Source organism: Panthera pardus, unplaced genomic scaffold (genome assembly GCF_024362965.1).
Source record: "Panthera pardus isolate Hobbes unplaced genomic scaffold, ASM2436296v1 HiC_scaffold_6, whole genome shotgun sequence".
NCBI lineage: Eukaryota > Metazoa > Chordata > Mammalia > Carnivora > Felidae > Panthera > Panthera pardus.
Genome location: NW_026526991.1, coordinates 95651734 through 95669571, shown reverse-complemented (window position 1 = coordinate 95669571; position 17838 = coordinate 95651734). Strand labels below are relative to the sequence as shown.

The 17838-nt window shown below is 47.1% G+C and overlaps 1 protein-coding gene across 4 annotated transcripts in view; it reads left to right on the top strand.

The window, feature by feature from the left end:
* The window catches only part of ETV6 (ETS variant transcription factor 6), a 248801-nt gene extending 241295 nt beyond the window's left edge, over positions 1-7506 (top strand). For all 4 annotated transcript variants that reach the window (XM_053894836.1, XM_019451980.2, XM_053894835.1 and 1 more), the window contains 3 exons: positions 826-968; positions 3001-3101; positions 6981-7506. In XM_053894836.1, the coding sequence (XP_053750811.1) occupies positions 826-968; positions 3001-3101; positions 6981-7086 (350 nt within the window). In that variant the 3' untranslated portion in view covers positions 7087-7506. The remainder of the gene's footprint in view (positions 1-825; positions 969-3000; positions 3102-6980) is intronic.
* Positions 7507-17838: the final 10332 nt, after the last annotated feature.

The window sequence follows — 17838 nt, the reverse complement described above, 5'->3', positions numbered from 1 at the left end:
CACTAGAACAAGGGAAAGCTGTGCAGTATGTGTCTTCTCGTTTTAATATCTCAGCCCTCAGCCAGGAGCCAAGGCCTAGCACAATACCTGGCCTGTATGAACACAGTAAATATTTGTAGCCTGGCCAAGTGACAGAACGTCGGTCCTACAGATGGGAAAAGTGACTTTTTGCCCTGGGTTCCTTTCTGCGCTGATTTTGTGACAATAAACTGGTTTTCGAGAACTGCGGGGGATGCTGTAGTGAGAATATCTCTCTTCTTTTTGAAAACCACGCTAGCTCACAGTTTCTTTTTCCGCAGCATTTCACGCATCACACTTGTTTTCCTGCCATTTTTTAGCCTACCCCAATCTTCTCATCTGTATCCATTCAGCCTCCAACACCAGAACAATCCTGCAGCATCACCAGGAACACCATACTGCTTGCTTAAACACTGGGGCTCTCTTTCCGCCCTTAGTCCCCACCAGCCTGTTTTTACCCCTCTTTTGGCTTGCTCTGTGTCTTTTGTGTGAGCTCTGCTCAAGTTCAAGTCATCGGTCATGACCTTGAACAGGCTGCTTCCTCTTCCAGGCCACTGCATCCCCATCTGTGGAGGGGAGGCCGTTGGCCGGGATGGTCTCTGAGGCCTCCACGGGTCAAAGGTTGCCTTTCTCCAGCACCATCTGCCAGATCTCTCTGGGCCCTGGTCTCCTCGCTGTGAAATAAGAAAGTTAGACCATCAATCCACACTAGGCAGGAGCAGCTACTGGATTATTTTCTGGTTCTTATTCTTAGGGCCTCAACAAGAAACATAATCAAAAGTGTTTTCTTGCCCTTTTCCGCTGTAGACTGTAGACTGCTTTGGGATTACGTCTATCAGTTGCTTTCCGACAGCCGGTACGAAAACTTCATCCGATGGGAAGACAAAGAATCCAAAATATTCCGGATAGTGGATCCCAATGGACTGGCTCGACTGTGGGGAAACCATAAGGTAAAAGGGCACCAGATATTTGCTGTGCGAAGTAATGCCAAAATAAAGCCTTCATTTCCAGGTTGGAGGATAATTGTCTGTCTTCTGCCCCCCAAGTGTGCCCATCATTATTTAGTTTATTCCTCACTGTGCAATTAGTTGCAAAGGGAAGGACATAAGTAAAGATGCCACTTTCCATGTGTTACTTATGCCAGATGCCAGTTAACTTCACAACCCCCGGTCTGGTAGGGCTGCGTTGGAAGTGGCCCTCCATCCCATCCCCTCCGCCTGGTGCTGCCACCCGTGTGTCGCTAGGAGCTGAGGAACAGGGGCTCTGTGACTCACAAGGGAGCTGGGGAGGCATCACTTCTGTTCCACTCAGTGAGAAACACCCACGTCCGCAAAGGCCCCCTTCGACATGGAAATGCTCACATTCTGACTGTGATATCCCCTTGAAAAGCAAACAGGCAAGAACTGTCCGCCCCACAATTTTCCACCCTGGGAAAAGGGAGTAGAATTTAAAAGATCCAATCTTTTAGAGTTAGGAAAACTGTTGAAGTGCATAGAGGTAAAAAGCGGGTGAAACACCACCCTAAACATGCATGATTGATGCCTGGATAAAGAAACACTGCCGTATACATACAGAGGAAGATTACTCAGCCTTAAGGGAGGTTAGAAATCCTGTCACAGGCTACGGCATTGGAGGAATCTTGACGACATTCTGCTAAGTGAACTAAGCCAGTCCCAGAAAGACAAATCCTGCCTGTTGCCACTCACACGAAGTATCTACAACAGGCAAATTTGCTGAACCAAAGAGTGGAGTGGTGTGGCCCGGGGTTGGGGAGAGAGGGGCAGGAGAAAGTACTGATCAATGGGCATAAAATAAAATAAAATAAGAAAAGAATAGAGCAAAGAGTCTCTTCCCTCAAAAAATATTTAAATAAGTAAATCTGTATTCCTACTAAAAAAACAAAAACAAGTAACCAAGATCCAGGCCTGACCACAGCCAGGTAGATGTGGGCAAAGCAGGCAAAGCACCTTGGTGACACAGCCCCAGATGAGCTGAGTGAGCAGGGACAGAGTGGGGCCCAGCCGAGCTCGGGGGGCTGGGGGGCAGGGGAGGTGGGGGGCTGCAGCCTTAGAGGTTGGAAGCCTGTGCTCTGGCTCCAGTGAGGAAGACCTAATTGCAGGCCATGACCAAATACGGCAAGGCCCCACTGACAGACTCTTCAGTGCATGAGTCACAGAGAAAAATCCCTCTACAAGCTCCCGATGGTGCCCGGAGCCCCAGGGCTCGGAACCACTGTATTCTTCCTTCCACAACAGGAATTCCAACAAACAAACAAAAAAATCTCTTCCTTAAAATGACAAACCAGAAACACAAGTTGGAGAAAGGTCACTGCAATGAAAGAAAGAAAGAAAAAAAAAGAAAGAAGGGAGGGAGGGAGGAAGACAAAAAGGAAAGAAAGAAAGAAAGAAAGAAAGAAAGAAAGAAAGAAAAGAGAGAAAGAAAAGGAAGGAAGGAAGGAAGAAAGAAAGAAAGAAAAAGAAAAAAGAAAAGGAAAGAAGAAAGAAAGGAAGGAAGAAAGGAAAGGAAGAGAAAGAAAGAAAGAAAGAAAGAAAAAGAAAAGAAAAAGAAAAAAGAAGGGAGGGAGAGAGAGAAAGAAAGAAAGAGAAATTCTCTGTGGGTCAGACGGTGAAGGATGACCCACAGATAGGGGAACCTGCAGGAAATTCATGGAGCACAGCAGAGCATAGTCTTGGAAGGCAGTGAGGGAGGTTGCTGTGGGATATACTTTATTAGCCACAGCACCAAGACTGCTGATGAAAGGGGATTCACCTTCGGAGAAATTTTGGCGCCCATGTCTAAAGGCCAAGGGGGTGGGAATTGGTGGGCCTGGGGGGCAGCTGGGGGGCAGGTAGCTCCCCGGAGCTGGTAGGGCCACGCGAGCAGCCAAAGAGCTTTTATTTTAATAGCTCCCCAGCGCCTTTTCAGAGGTTTATGTCACTGTGTCTTTGTGCTTTTTTTTCTCTTCCTCCTTTGAACAAACAGAACAGAACAAACATGACCTATGAGAAAATGTCCAGAGCCCTGCGCCACTACTACAAACTAAACATTATCAGGAAGGAGCCAGGACAAAGGCTTTTGTTCAGGTAGCGCTTCCTTTTTCTCCTTTCCTTCTTTTGGGAGGATATTGTTTTCCTTAAATAAGAGGGAGGAGGGAGGATGTTAAGATCTCTACCTGCCTGTCTGACACGGAAAGCCGTCGCTGCTACAAATTGCATACCAGGTGCTGGGTTGTTCGAATTTCAGGAAAAGAAGTCGGTTTTTTGTTTTTTGTTTTTTGTTTTTTGTTTTTAACTTATGTCTGTCCTGTCACAAAGCCCAAACTAAGTAAGCACAGTGCGACTCAACTTGAAAATAATGCAGTGATCAAATCGTATTATCTGGATTTAACATCCAGGGTAGTTAAGAGGACCGGCCAAAGTAACACCGTCAATGGCAAAGCGAGGTATTAGGTCTAGACTTCCAGGTTCCCGATGCTTGTGAGCAGGTTTCTGAACCAGCGTTTGTCAAACTTCAGGTCATGACCCGTTAGCGAATCATGAAATAGATTTAATGAGTCAGTCTAAACTTTTTTTTTTTTAATGGAGTAGAACAAAACTGAACAGGGTGGGATAGAGTCGAAAATATCAGACTGTGTCACATGAAGTAAGAGTGGCTAATGATTCAGGAAACCTTTGTTTCATGTGTGCGTGTGTACGTGCTGAGTCATGATGTCAAAATATATATATACTTTTAAATTTTTTTAACGTTTATTCATATTTTGAGAGACAGAGCGTGAGTGGGGGAGGGGCAGAGAGGTAGAGGGAGACAGAATCCGAAGCAGGCTCCAGGCTCTGAGCTGTCAGCACAGAGCCCGACGCGGGGCTCGAACTCACAGACCCTGAGATCATGACCTGAGCTGAAGTTGGACACTTAACCGACTGAGCCAACCAGGTGCCCCAAAATATATATTTTTTTATGGTGCATGATAATCCAAAAAGTCCGAAAGCTGCTGCACTAGACACTCCTCTTTCCAGACTTCCTCACAGCTAACGAGTTCCAACCATTTAACCTACCACATAGATTGTGATTCCAAGCACTCTGCCAGAGAAGAGAAAGAATTAGGAGAAGAGGAAGAAAGGAATGTCAAGGACCAGTCAGGAGAGGTAGAAGGGATGGTCACTGACACTGATGGTAATGGACGTGGGGCGACCAAGGGAAGGCTGGGAGAAGGTGGGATCGACGGACATGACGTCAGGTTATGGGTTTGGCAGATGGGACAGAAAAGAGTTTCAATGGGGCTAGAGAGATGGATTTGGAATTGTCTGTACACAGGTAGCAAGTGACACTCTGCATGAGTAGATCCATTCGCTGGGATAGATTAGAGAGAGCAGAGAACTCAAACTTTATTTAGCATTAGGAGTAATGGTAACTTGGGAAGGGTAGAAACAATTGACGTCTTCAAAAACAACAGAAAAGCTTAGTCAAGAGATGGGAACAGAATGGGAAGGAGTTAAAAAAAAAGAACCCTCGCTTCCCTGGCTCTGCTGATGGCTTCTCATCATCCTTGACCCTAAACGTAGTCCTCGGCTCCTGTTCTTTCTGGATGAAATGATTCCGTTACACAGCTTCAGTTAGACTTCATGGTTAGACTCACCAGCCTTTGTTCTGTATCCAGCTCTAGGATCCCCCTGAAGTCCCCCTGAAATCTGAATTTCCAAGAGCTTCTTATAGTACATGGCCACTTAAATACCTTCTCCACATACTAGAAATATCCCCTGCCCCCAATCCAGGATTCCTGTTACTCATCAGTGGTGTCAACGTCGTTTTAAGCAACCAACTTTGATGCTGGAGTTACTGTTGACTCCTATATCCGCGTCAGTCATTATGCAGGATTGTCCCTGGCTCTTCCATTCCACACTGTTTCTACTCCATTCTATGTTGCTAGGGCTAGAAGCCTGGAAACCACATTTCCCAAGATTTCTTACCAGCAAATTCCAGGTTGGAGTCTACCAATGACAAGCACTTTCATGAGAATTTAGAAGACATAAGAAAGGCAAAAGCATTCTTGTTGCTTCCTTGTCTAGACTTTATGATTCACACCTAGATTAATTCAATAATCCTTTCTACCTCTGGTCCACTCCCCTGCCTTCCAAATTCATCACACACACTGCCAGCTACCTACCCTACGACACTAATATGATCCCCTGTGCCAGAAATATATATCCCTCTAACTTTTGCTTTTTTAATATATATGCCCTCTAGGTCTATCTCAAGTGTCCCACCCATCATGATGCTCAAACACACACAGATGTCTTCTTCCATCATCTCTTGGATCCCTTGGCCCTAAACCACATCACGATTTGCATTTTCAATAGCTATACATATGAAGTCCTTCTCCCCACAACTAGGTCATAAGATCCTAGAAGGGAGAGGATTATATTTTATATAATTCTATTTTATACCTTACAGAGGCTTTCAGTAAATGTTTCTTGACAAGCCTGATTTGGAATATCAGAAGCTTATTACGGAAGAGTAGTCAAGAGAAGAAAGAGGTAGGGTAGGAGGCCGAATATAGCATATCTGTGGATTTGGCCTCGGGAGATTGTCAGTGACTTCAGATTTTGGGGAGAAGTGTTAGGGGATGAAAGGAGAAGACAGAGTGCAGACTCAACAAATCGTACTACTTGGGGAGTTGAGCAATAAAGGGCAGAAAAGAGAAGCAGAAGTAGTTGGAAGGTTCATAGGCTTCCAATAGTGATTTTTGACAACATAAAAGGACAGGATCGTGCTATTAGTGAGAAGAGTTGGTCATTTTTGAGGAAATGAGGGATGGAAGCCAGACTTGCCACAAAATGAAGGCTTCTTGGTGTGTAAAACCCTGTGTGTAATCAAGTGAAGTGTTAAATTGTGGGTAGTCTTTACAAGCATTATAGGCACTGAGGGAAGGAGGATTGTAGTGTGGACTGGTGCTGTTGCATGGCTCTTTGATGCAGGGGCAGGGCGCAAAGAATAAGCAGGGCTCAGAGAGTGCCAGATGAGGTTTGGAGGGAAGGCCATGATGTGTATAAGAAAAAAGACTGGCCAGACTAGAATAAAGGCTTCATGCTCGTCAACGGTGGGTGACAAGAGTTTCCTGGGTAGAGATGACAGAGAACCCAGGTGGGCAAGCCGAAGAGTGTCTCCTTGGCTTTATCTGTTAAGTGGTCATCACAGGCTTTCGAATGTGGAGTGACATGTGTTAGGACCGTTCATCTGGTGCAGGGCAGAGAGTCTGGGAAGAGAAGGGTGTGCAGGCGCCGAGGGGGCTGTGGAAGCGGCACTCCGGTGAGGGCAGAACCTTTGCAACCAGGCCACCTTCCTGCACCGTGGAAATCGTGGCCCTGACAGGTCACTGATAGGATTTCCAATAAGAAGATAAGCCTTGCTGTCTGCACCCAGCTGCAGAGGAGGACAGGCTAAGGGGGATTCATTGCTAGCATTTTGGCTGGATCAGTGATAACGTTGAAAATGATTCTCTTTGCCTTTCTAACTGCTAAGAGCACCACTAAGTTGCCCTTTTATGAAAATTTTCCATTTGGCATTTAATTGGATCCTTTTGAGGTAAATTCAAGTGTTGCATACCATTCCCTGGGCCCACAGTCTGGGATAGAAATGGATATACAGCTCTCGTAGGTCATTGGAAAATCTCTCTAACAGCAGATCAGTGAGCTGTACCAGGGTTCCCTCGTATGGTCGTACAGGAATGCACGACACAGCTCACAGCCACCCTAGACGTTTTTATAGTTATTTTGCCATTTTTTCCAGCACTCAGAGGAAGGGGCACCTCCTTCCAGTTTGTGCTAAGTCAGCATTACTGGCTGAGTTCAAATAGCTGTCCAGCTATTTGAGATCATGGGGCCTTTGCTTTTAGTTTAAGAGTTCAAGGTGAAGGCAAGTGGAGGAAAATGTAATCTTCTGTGCTCGTCCATTTCCTCTCACCAAAGGTTTATGAAAACCCCGGATGAAATCATGAGTGGCCGAACAGACCGTCTGGAGCACCTGGAGTCCCAGGAGCTGGATGAACAAATATACCAAGAAGATGAATGCTGAGGGAACCAACCCACCGCCTCAGCGGGCCAGCAGCCAGGGGGCCCCCTGCCCGCGAGGGGCCTGGAGGCGAGCCGAGCAGGCGGGCTGAGACTAGAACAGGAAGAGACCCAGAAGTGGGAGTGACACCCGTCTCGCGTAGTGGGAGGGCCCCCAGAGCACCTTAGACAAACCACCCAGCAAAGGCGGGGCTGGAATTCTGGCCGAGGGCACGAGCCTGGGACTCGCGGTTCCCGTTTCCTCCTCATTTGGAACCTCTCCATCTGTAATTCCTCACCCTCACCCGTCCACCTGTTGTTAGTTTCATGGTGTTTTCGTTTTTTGTTTTTTTTTGTTTAAGACCATGCAGTTTGACTTTTCATCATTCATAGGGGAAGACATCCGAGGTTGTTTTCCTATGGAAATATATATCTATTATATATACCTATTTTTTTGCAAATCTCACAAAGTGCGGCAAACCCAGCTGGTCAGGAAAGAGAAAACACACGCAAAGGGTTTCAGGTTCCTCTTTATCCTGCCACGTGGATCAGGTTTGTTCCTGTTGCTCTTGGGTCTTGGCTGGGGAAAAAAAAAAAAAAAAAAAAAAGATGCTTTTAAAAAGGATAAAGTGAAAAGGAGAGCGCTCTTTTTCTCCCTCTCGCTCTTTCCTCCCCTGCCTCTCCCTCCCTGCCTGCTGTTGAGTTTCAGATACCTTTTAGCAGAGTCCAGCCTCCAGGACAGTCTTGGGAGTTGGTGATGCTCCAATGGAATCAGCGGTCTGGGTGCTTTGCAGCGGCACTGCGCAAAAAAGAAAATAAATAATAAATAATAATAATAATCCAACCCACATCCGGACATCTGGCTGCCTATCAGAGGGAGGCCCCAAACTTCACAGGTGCTGTGGTCCTCCAGAGAGATAAGCGTCAGTCCAGCTGGCTGCCCCCGGCCGTGGCTGTGAGCACCCCAGGGCTTGGTGGTGCCGCAGGACAGAAGATCAGGATGGAAGGCTGTGTTATTTGGAAGGCCTCAGCCTCTTGGGATTAACTTGCAGGTCCTGCAAGGTTCCCAAAGGCCACCTTGTGGTCAGTTTCATGCCCTCACCTAACTTTTTAAAAATTCCTGGGCTTTTTAAAAGTTTCCTGGCCCCCACGGGACACAGGGCATTGGAGAGGGGAGGACCCTGGAGTACACAGTCTCGCTTGCTACTGATGTTTGCCCAGCCTGGGCAGACAGGAAACTCGTCAGATCTGTGACCTTTTTCTCTTCTCCTTTCATCGCTGTGTTTCACCCATTCGTGGCTCTTTCTCGCCTCGAAATAAGGTCCACAGTGTCTTGTAAAATGAGGGAAGTGCCACCCCTTAGTACTTTTGATGATAACACATATTTTTAGAAAGCTCTTTGAGATTTTTTTTTTCCTTTTCTAGCCATCTGAACTGACTCTTTTAATACAGGTTCAGAATCCAATCTTAGAAGGACGGCCGTTTTTTAATCCAAAAGATTAGACCCGCCTTACACAGCACCCCCTCCTCGTTTCTCTAGTTTTCTCTCCTTGGTTGGGTGAGCATCTCACAGCTCCCCAGGGTACATGTGCACGTCGTCAGCGGCACATCTAGATGCTGCTGCCAGATCCCTGGGTGTCTTCTCAAGCCACTTCTGAGCAAATCAGGGAGGTGGGGGTTGGAGGAACGCAGGCAGGAAGAGTTCTCCCCCAGCCTTATTGACAAGGACACCAGCCTGGGGAGAGGGAAGGACAGATTGACTGCGGGTCAAGGACACTGGAATCAAGGAGCCCTTCGAGGTCCTTCAGTTGTGCTCTGTTCCTGCCCCTTATCAGACCACAGATAGACACATACAGGTGGCCAGCCTCCTCCACTGTCACACGATCCACCAACTCTACCTTCCAGAAGGCCGGGCTTGCAGTGAGGTCAGGGACCTGCTGATGAAGGAAGGGTTTGGTCTCGGGCCACTTGAATGGTGGTGAAAGTCAGCTGGACCCCAGCACGCTCCAGATGTCTTTCAAGAGCATTCAGCAGCATGCACTGATTCGTTGTCCAGCCTCTAAGATGACTGATGTTGGGTTGCAACTGGAGAGATTAAGCCAAAAACCTGGTGTATTGGGAAGGCCATTGAGTCGAAGGGCTGGAGAGAAAAGGTGGATTTTTACTGAGGCCCTTTGTGTGGCTATGAAAGCAGAGACCAGGGCGTGATGTCGCTCTTTCCTAAGATGAGAACATCTCATTCTGTTCACTTTACCCATACGTAAGGACTCCAGCTCTTTCTGTTCAAAGAATATTACAGCTGAATTATGGAGGGAAATTCCCTTTTCCCCCAAGGATCTCTGTATTTAAAGCAATACCCTGTAAGAATAGGTAAAACTTAGGATGGTGACACCCTCACCTGCTTGTAGAAAGCACTAATTCCAACGTGCTCCTTATTTCCTACCCCGGTATTACCAGTAAGAACTTTCTGCTGATTCCCTTAATGGCAAAAGTCGTCCTCATTTATTCTCTGAGCTGACACCCGGGCAGTGCCGACACCAGGGATGCGGTTGTTTACACACCGCAGACCCCAAAGATCTCCGGTTCCATTCAGCAAACTTGGATGAAGCACCTTCTAGACACTGTGAGGGATTCAAAGAGGAAATCAGGCGCAACAACCCCTGCCCTCCAAGAGCTTAGGCTCTACCTGTAGGGTCTATCCAGTATGAAATTCCTTACTTCAACACTAAGTACGAGGGGCGATGAACATGTCACCTGGGACCAAATTAAAAGCACATCCGTGATCTGAATAGCTGGCCTTTCCCTACCGCTGCCATGTGAGTCCTGGGCTTGCAAGATCAGAAATTGGGAAAGGAGAATGTGGACGAGCACTGCAGAGCGGGGAGAGCTCCCTTCAGCTGTGTCTGAGATGGTCGCTCTCACTTGTATCTCTAGCTAGAAATTCTCTAGCATTTTCTCTTCCCTGCACCCTGGGTTAGCGAGGTTGCCTCCTCTTGATCAGAAGAAAGCAGTGGCAATTAGCGGGACTAGCTATGTGGCTCTTAACATGATCTCTTTTTGTCCCAAGGCAACTTAGTCTTGCCTAAGACAGCATCACCAGTGTCCTGAATCCTTTTTTTTTTTGGGGGGGGGGAGGGGGGGCAGGGAGCTGCCCACAGAATAAGAGGAATAACACACTGATGAATTTTCTCCTTTCGATGGTGTATTTGGCACCCTCCGACCCAGGGTCTTTTTACCCTGATACCTTGTCCAAATGGGAATGTAGCTTTAGCTGAAACTTCGATGGCTCTGACAGGATTCGCCTAAATGACTAAGTACCCACCGTCTCCCCCTTTCACTGCCTAGGCTCCAACTCGGAATACGTTTTTGAAACATTCACTCCCTTCTGCAGAAGGGAGACTCGAGTATCCAGGAGGTTAGTATGACTTGCCCAAGGAACAGACAGCATGCCAGGGACAGAAGGAGGATTGAGATCCAGCCTGGCCAGATCCCCCATTTGACCCATTCCCACCCAGGAACCTGAAGATGAGAGATTTGGGAAAACACACGAAGAACAAAGGGCAGGTTGTTTTTGCTTTTGTGTTTTTCCCCTAGCATTCGGTGCTAGTCGGTTTTCACCCGCTCGGCCTGCTCCCCTTCTGAGCAGAAATCTGGAAGGAAGGCAGTGAGACAAGGAAGCCATGGTGGGAGGGGGGGGTGGGGGTGGCAATAATCCCTGCCTGTCTAAAAACCGCGGAAGACTAACCTGATCCTCTTTTGGCCCCATCTGCATCAACACTAAACAACTACAAACTCCCTGAATCTTTCACACATGCCAAGTGAACATTCTTGAAGATTTCTCTTTGTGACTGCAAACCAGGATGAATCTAGGATTTCTTTTTCTCCTTTTTTTTTTTTTTTTTTTTTGTTTAATTTCTAATCTCTTGTTGTTTATGAGGTGTGGGGTGTATAAGGGACTGAATCAAATGAATGTAACAAAAAAAAAAAGAAAAAAAAAAACAAAAAACAAATGCCTTTTCTCAGGGCCAGTGAGTTGCAAATAATTTTTAAAGAAAAGCCTATAATTGCATCATCTCAATAAATTTTTTATAAAAAAAAAAAAAAAAGGACCAAGTCTCTGTTTTTAATAATATGGAATAGAGTCAATGCAGGCAAGGTACGCCAATGAGCTAAATCCTGTCTCCACTCAATTACAGTATAAAGCAGTGTCATGGTTTTTCACTGGCAGGCAGCCTCTGTCCCCGAGCAGTCTGCAGGCAGTCTTTGGACAAGCGGCACCAGAAAGGTCAGAGCAAACCGTTCAGATCTGAGCATCTGCCGCAGGTGGAGAAATCTGCCGGAAAGAGCCCCGATGGGAGATGCTTGGGTCCCGTGCTGTGCCAAACATTTACCAGCTCCCTGCCGACTGAGGGGATTCCGGGGTCCTCCAACAATAGAACTGCTCCTTCATTCTACTGAAATCATGGGTGTGAGCCTGTCGGTGATAATGGCACAAGTATGGGGTAGGGCCCAGGACTACACAGGGGACCACAGTGACCTGGGAGGTCATCGCACAACTCAGAGCCCCGCCCCCACCCCCCGTGCTCAGAATGTCTCAGTGACACTGGCCAGTCTTGCCACTTGCCAGTGAGTAGGCACTTGTGATTTCAATATCAAACATCCTGCAGTCAACCAGAACTATCTGTCTGCCGTCAGAGGTGGGTGGAAACTAAAAGAAAGGAAAATGAAGCAAATGAAATTGCTTGTTAGCAACTCAGATGAAGGTTTGGGAAGTAGAAGTTTGAAAGCAATCAGATTATTTCTGTATTTACGTTGCCCCCGGGGTACTCTGTCTTCCCTGACCATGGATTGGTGATATTTGGCCCTATATTCCATATCATCAGAGCACAGTATCCACTCATGAGTGTCTATAGATTTCCTGAGGTGCTAATAATACATCTGGGCGCTACTATTTTTATAACTCAGCATTAGCATCACCTGGGGGTTGCTAGAAATGCAAATTATCAGTTCCTGTCCCCTAAACTGAAGCAAAAACTTTGGCGGGAGAGGGGAGGGCTTAACAATTTTTTTAACAAGCTTTCCAGATGATTCTGATGCCCGCTAAAGTCTGGGAGCCACTGCTAGCATCAGTTTGTTCGTTTTGGTATAAAGAAGTGTGTGGCCATCTGAACAGTAAGTACACGGAATCGATAACAAGGAATTTGCATTCACAGTATTCACACACACTGATGCTATATTTTTCCTAATACTAAATATACTGTGGAACGAGGCTCAATGGACAAAGAACCACATTTCAAGTCCTCTTCTCCCTCCCTCCAAATCTTTGAAGCAGTCTGTTTGCCATAAAGATGAGCTATTTTAAAGGGTAGCTCTAATGGTTGACCTGCCCTTGCAAATTAGAGCACAACTATTTACTCACTTATGTCCACTTATCTGCCCAACCAGCCTAACCTAAAAAGAAAAGTAAAAGGATCATTCTCATCTACTCCCTGACCTTGGCTGTCTGGCCCTGGAGTTATGAAGCAGAGCCCAGATGACCACGTAGCCAGGGTATTGGCAGGAGACTCCAGAAACACTGGATTAGATCAGTGCTTCCCAAGCCTGAGAAGTGTTCGTGAATCACCAGGGATCTTGGTAAAAAGCAGATCCTGCCAGTAATATCAACATCTTGCGAATTCGGGCAGAAGATCGGCTTGTTCTCCCTCTGAGTGAGGCTTGAAATTTGGCACTACTTTCGCCAAGCCCCCCACCCACTTTGAGTAGCAAGATGCCAGTTCTTCTCTCCCTTTCAGCCCCGAGATTCTGACCCTAATGCGGAATCTCTTTGGTGCATTCCTCGGCCAGTTCCTTCCTAGAAAAGTCCCCAGGGCCAGTCTGCTCTGCAAGAAGTTGGTTTCTTCTCCATGTAGGGCAGCGACAAGAATGCACACCATGATCAAAAGCCTCTTGACCAAATAAAGGGACAGCTATTCAGGTACTGGACTCTAATACAGGTGGCCCTAACCGGATGCCTCACAGTCGCCGTCCTTATGGTAGGGAATGGGAATTCCTGGCATCACTGTCTCTCTTTCAGCTTCTAGAAACACCAATCATGATCACTGTAAGCAGATAGAAAGCTGATGATGAATTTCTCGTTTCAAAAGACAATAGGATACATGAGCAGATGTTCCATCCAAACTGCCCAAAATGTTGACATGATAAGCCAACGGTCTTGGGGCATTGTCCTCACTGTCGCACTTAAAGATTCATTCTTTTTTTAAATTAAGAACTAGTTGATCTTGGGGAACGTGGGGGGCTCAGTCGGTGAAGCATCCAGCTCTAGATTTTGGCTCAGGTCATGATCTCCCGGCTCGTGAATTCGAGCCCTGGATGGGATTCCGCACTGACAGTGAGGAGCCTGCTTGGGATCCTCTATCTCTCCCTCTCTGCCCCTCCCTTGCTCACACACATGCTTGCTCGCTCTCAAAATAAACAAACAAAAAAAATGACTCAGTCTTGAAGCACTTGGGTGGCTCAGTCAGTTGAATGACTGACTCTTGTTTTAGGCTCAGATCATGATCCCAGGGTTGTGGGATTGAGCCCCACATAGGGCTCCGTGCTGAGTGTGGAGCTTGTCTGAGGTTCTGTCTCTCTCTCCTTCTGCTCCTCTCCCCGGCTAGCACTCTCTCCCTCTAAAAAAATAATAATAAAATTAAAAAAACAAAAAACCCAGAGTCTTGATCATGAGAGCCCATATCAGACCCCCTGAGTTGACCTTGGCTTCCTCTGATGACTCTGGTAGCACTATGCACTCTCTCCTCGGTGTTACAGCTGCAAGTGCTTCCGTAAAAGCAACTAAATGCCGCCTACAACGGAGGGTTCATGCGCCTCTGTCCCCCACTCAGGCTCTCAGAGGGGAGGGGAGTGTTTCATGTGCCTTTATACGACCAGCCCCTTGAATGGCGCCTGGCACATGTGTATCTGAATCAGTGAATGAGGGTGTGAAGTCAGAAAATCTTTGTGACCTTTGGTTAGACAATGACTTCTTACATATGATGCCAGACACACAACCCATAAAAGAAAAAAACTTTTTTGATGTTTATTTTTTGAGAGAGAGAGAGAGCGCAAGTAGGGGAGGGGCAGAGAGAGAGGGAGACACAGAATCAGAAGCAGGATCCAGGCTCTGAGCTGTCAGCACAGCAGGACCCCAAGTTCATGGACCTCAAACTCACGGACCCCAAGTTCATGACCTGAACCGAAGTTGGACGCTTAACTGACTGAGCCGCCCAGGTGCCCCTGGGGGGGGGGGGGAGGATGTTTTTCTGACAAATTGAACTTCATCAAAATTAAAATTTGTTCTTCAAAAGATCCCATTAAGGAAATGCAAAGGCAAGCTACAGACTGGGAGAAACAGCAACTTTTTTATGTACAAAATAAGACATCTCTGATATGCATGGAACATATTCTCCCATTTCCACTTTATCTATAACCATCTTAAAAGACGGTTATCTTTCCATTCATAACTGGGTAGCGTTAGTCACTCACACATAAAAGACAGAGATATATTACATGTCTGCTGTAAGGAAGCCATCTTCAAAATGTGTTTTAAAATTGTTTCTTCTGTCTGTCATGTTGGCAACACACTTTTCACTGTTCTGCAGTTCATATTCCCTTTTTCCCTTTCCTTTGCCGAATGCCTGAAGTAGGCGGCCTTTGGGGAGGCATATTAAACGATTTTTAAACTACATAATAAAATAAATCGCCCATTCCTAGTAAACAGCATTGCACACTGCATCGTCTGGTCTCAGGGTGCAGCCGATTACAACTCTAGGCAAACATTTTTAGGCGGTGGGCCTCAGGCCGGGGGGAGCCGCCTACAAGATCCAGGTGTGACCTGCTGTGTCAGGAGCAAGACTGGCATCAGAGATAGGGCGACACTAGCAAGGACATTGGTTTGTCCACCGGAGGAATCTGTCTGCTTGGGCTTTGGTATCCACCTTTCATTCTGCCAGTCACGTCGGGAGTCCTAGATGGAGAGACCTGAGTTCACCGGTACCAAGGTTCTGATTTATTCCATTCTGATTTTGGTTTTGTACCCCTTGCACAGGCTGGTTGCCCAACCAGCTGGTGTGAGAGCAACAGAGCTGAGTGGTTAAACAGGTGCAAAGTCCGAATGCCAGGTCCCATCCCCACTCCCTTTCTCCAGCTGTGTGACCTCAGGCAACTTACTCACCCTCTCTCTATCGCAGTTGCCTCAAATGTAAAACTGGGATGCTGCTGATAATAGCACTACCTCAGGAGGACAGTTGTGAGGAGTAGATCAGCTTTTACAGAGAAAGGGGTCAGAAATGTGTTTGGCACAGTAAAGTTACCTGCTGATATTTTTTTGCTGTTTATTTATTTATTTTTGAGAGAGAGAGAGCACAAGCAGGGGAGGGGCAGGGAGAGAAGGACAGAGGATCCGAAGTGGGCTCCATGCTGACAGCAGAGAGCCCGGTGAAGGATTCAAACTCACGAACCGTGGGACGGTGACCTGAGCTGACGTCAGATCCTTAAGTGACTAAGCCACCCAGGCACCCCACCTGCTATTATTTTTATGCTTTGCTCTGGATCCCGTGAGCCAACAACCGCTGCTTTACCCAGAGAAGCCCTGCTCTGATCAGCTCTACACATCAGAATTCTCCAAAACGCTACCTTCTGAGAAGTTTCCACTGTTTCTATCTTATTCTGTTTTTTTTTAATTTTTTTTTAATGTTTATTTATTTTTGAGAGAGACAGAGACAGAATGTGAGTGGGTTAGGGGCAGAGAGAGAGAGGGAGACATAGAAGCAGAAGCAGGCTCCAGGCTCTGAGCTGTCAGCACAGAGCCCAATGCGGGGCTCGAACTCATGAGCTGTGAGATCATGACCTGAGCTGAAGTCGGACGCTCAACCGACTGAGCCACCCAGGCGCCCCATATCTTATTCTGTTTTGGTTCAGACACCAGAGAGCGGGTGCAACCCCATCACTTCACAAATGAGGGGTCAGAGGGCCCCCAGGTGAGGGGCTATCTGAGCCCTCCCACGTCCCATGGCGGTCGGAGCCAGGGCCCCCAGCCCAGCATTTGCAGGGAGCCAAATTCTCAGCCTCGTGGAGCACCTGAGCACTCCATGGTATTTACTTGTGGCCATGGACTCAACGCAAGGGAAATACTGCCTCGCTTCAGATATATGGGGAATATTTTCATCTGGTTTTGTTCAGTTCAATTGCTGTAGGAAACGTGTGGATTTCATTCCGTTTAAAATTGGTTTGTGAGTTTCCTTGATTTTGTTTCTCTCCCTCTTGTTAAGGAAGTCGTGGCTCAGCTCCCATGTGCACAAAACAATGTGATTTGGGTTCCATTTGGAAACTGAGAAATTAGAACAGTACTTTTGAGGAGAGTCCTTGAACCTGAGGGGGCCGCATCACAAAGCCCTAGAAGTCTGGCCGCTCGGGGAAACCAGGAGGTCCGGACCATCCTGCTCACTGCCGGACCTCCTGCTTTTCTGTCAGGAAAGGGAAGGGTGCACCTGAGCAGCTCAAGAATCTTCTGTTTCCAGAGATGAATCTTGGCACCCAACGCCGGGGGGAACAGCAGCCATACTAGGTCCTAGGCCCACTTAACACTATCTCAAGCAATTCACTGAAGATTTGGGCCTCAGTTTCTTAAAGAATTTTGTTCTCAAAGCACCACTGAAGCGATCCAGTAAAGAAAATGTGTAACAATCTTAGTACATACTTGTTAGTTCCCTTTCCCCTTTCACGCCTTGACAAACCCTCCCCACAACTCATACACACTGCCAATGTCTGTAATTCTGATTCCGTAGAATTCCAAGTGAGAAAGTCACCCAATGGCCACTGCTAAAGGATGTTGGCCTTTTGTTTCTAATCCACTGAATTGTCACTTTACCTCCTCAAGACACATATGGCCCTTAGCCAAGACCTTGACCAGAATGGGGTAGATTACCTTGTGACACCACCTGGGAAGTCGGAACAGCCTTCCTCTGCCAGCCTCCCAAAGGAGGAGTCTGCTCCTAGATTGGAGGTCTGGAAGCCGTTCCCCTCCCCCAGCTCCTTCCTCCTAGTAAAACCTGCACATGCCATTTGCATCAGCTTAGACCTGCTTAGTGAAACCAGTAGATAAATGCAAATTCTCCAAGGAATTCAAAATCTGCTTTGAGCAATTTGGTTTGAAGCCCTTTCCTTTCCTTTCCTTCCTGTCCCTTCCCATCCCTTCCCTTCCCTTTCCCTTTCCCTTTCCCTTTCCCTTACAAGCTCCCAGTACTGATTCCCCCAAAGATGAGTTTATTCCCAAACCAAACAAATACTTTTCTGTTGCAAGAGAAATCTTGGTTTTGGTTTAACCTGCTTAGGTGTAATCAGGGTTCTAGACACCCCGATGAAGTTCCCTTGCTAGTGGATGCCTCATTCTCTCCCTGTGCTCCCAGCACTCGCCACCATGGCTATCTTCAGACATTGCCTCAGTGCCAGGGATGGCATGGCACGTGGCCACGTGCAAGGGAGAGCTGCCCATGACCCCCCACTGAATTCTTTTCCATGAAAGGTGTGGACTCAGAGTCAAATTCGACATGGCCGACCCACTCGGCTTGAGACATTTGCCATGAAGAAGCTCCCGGTGCTGGTCTACACTTACCTGCAAAGCCTTCTTTTCAGACATGTAGTGTTTCAGACATGTAGTGTGGCTTAACCAGCGGTCCAGCGAATTACACCAAAGTGAAATAATTGCACAGTGTCGTGATGTAGCTACTCCTTCAGCCTC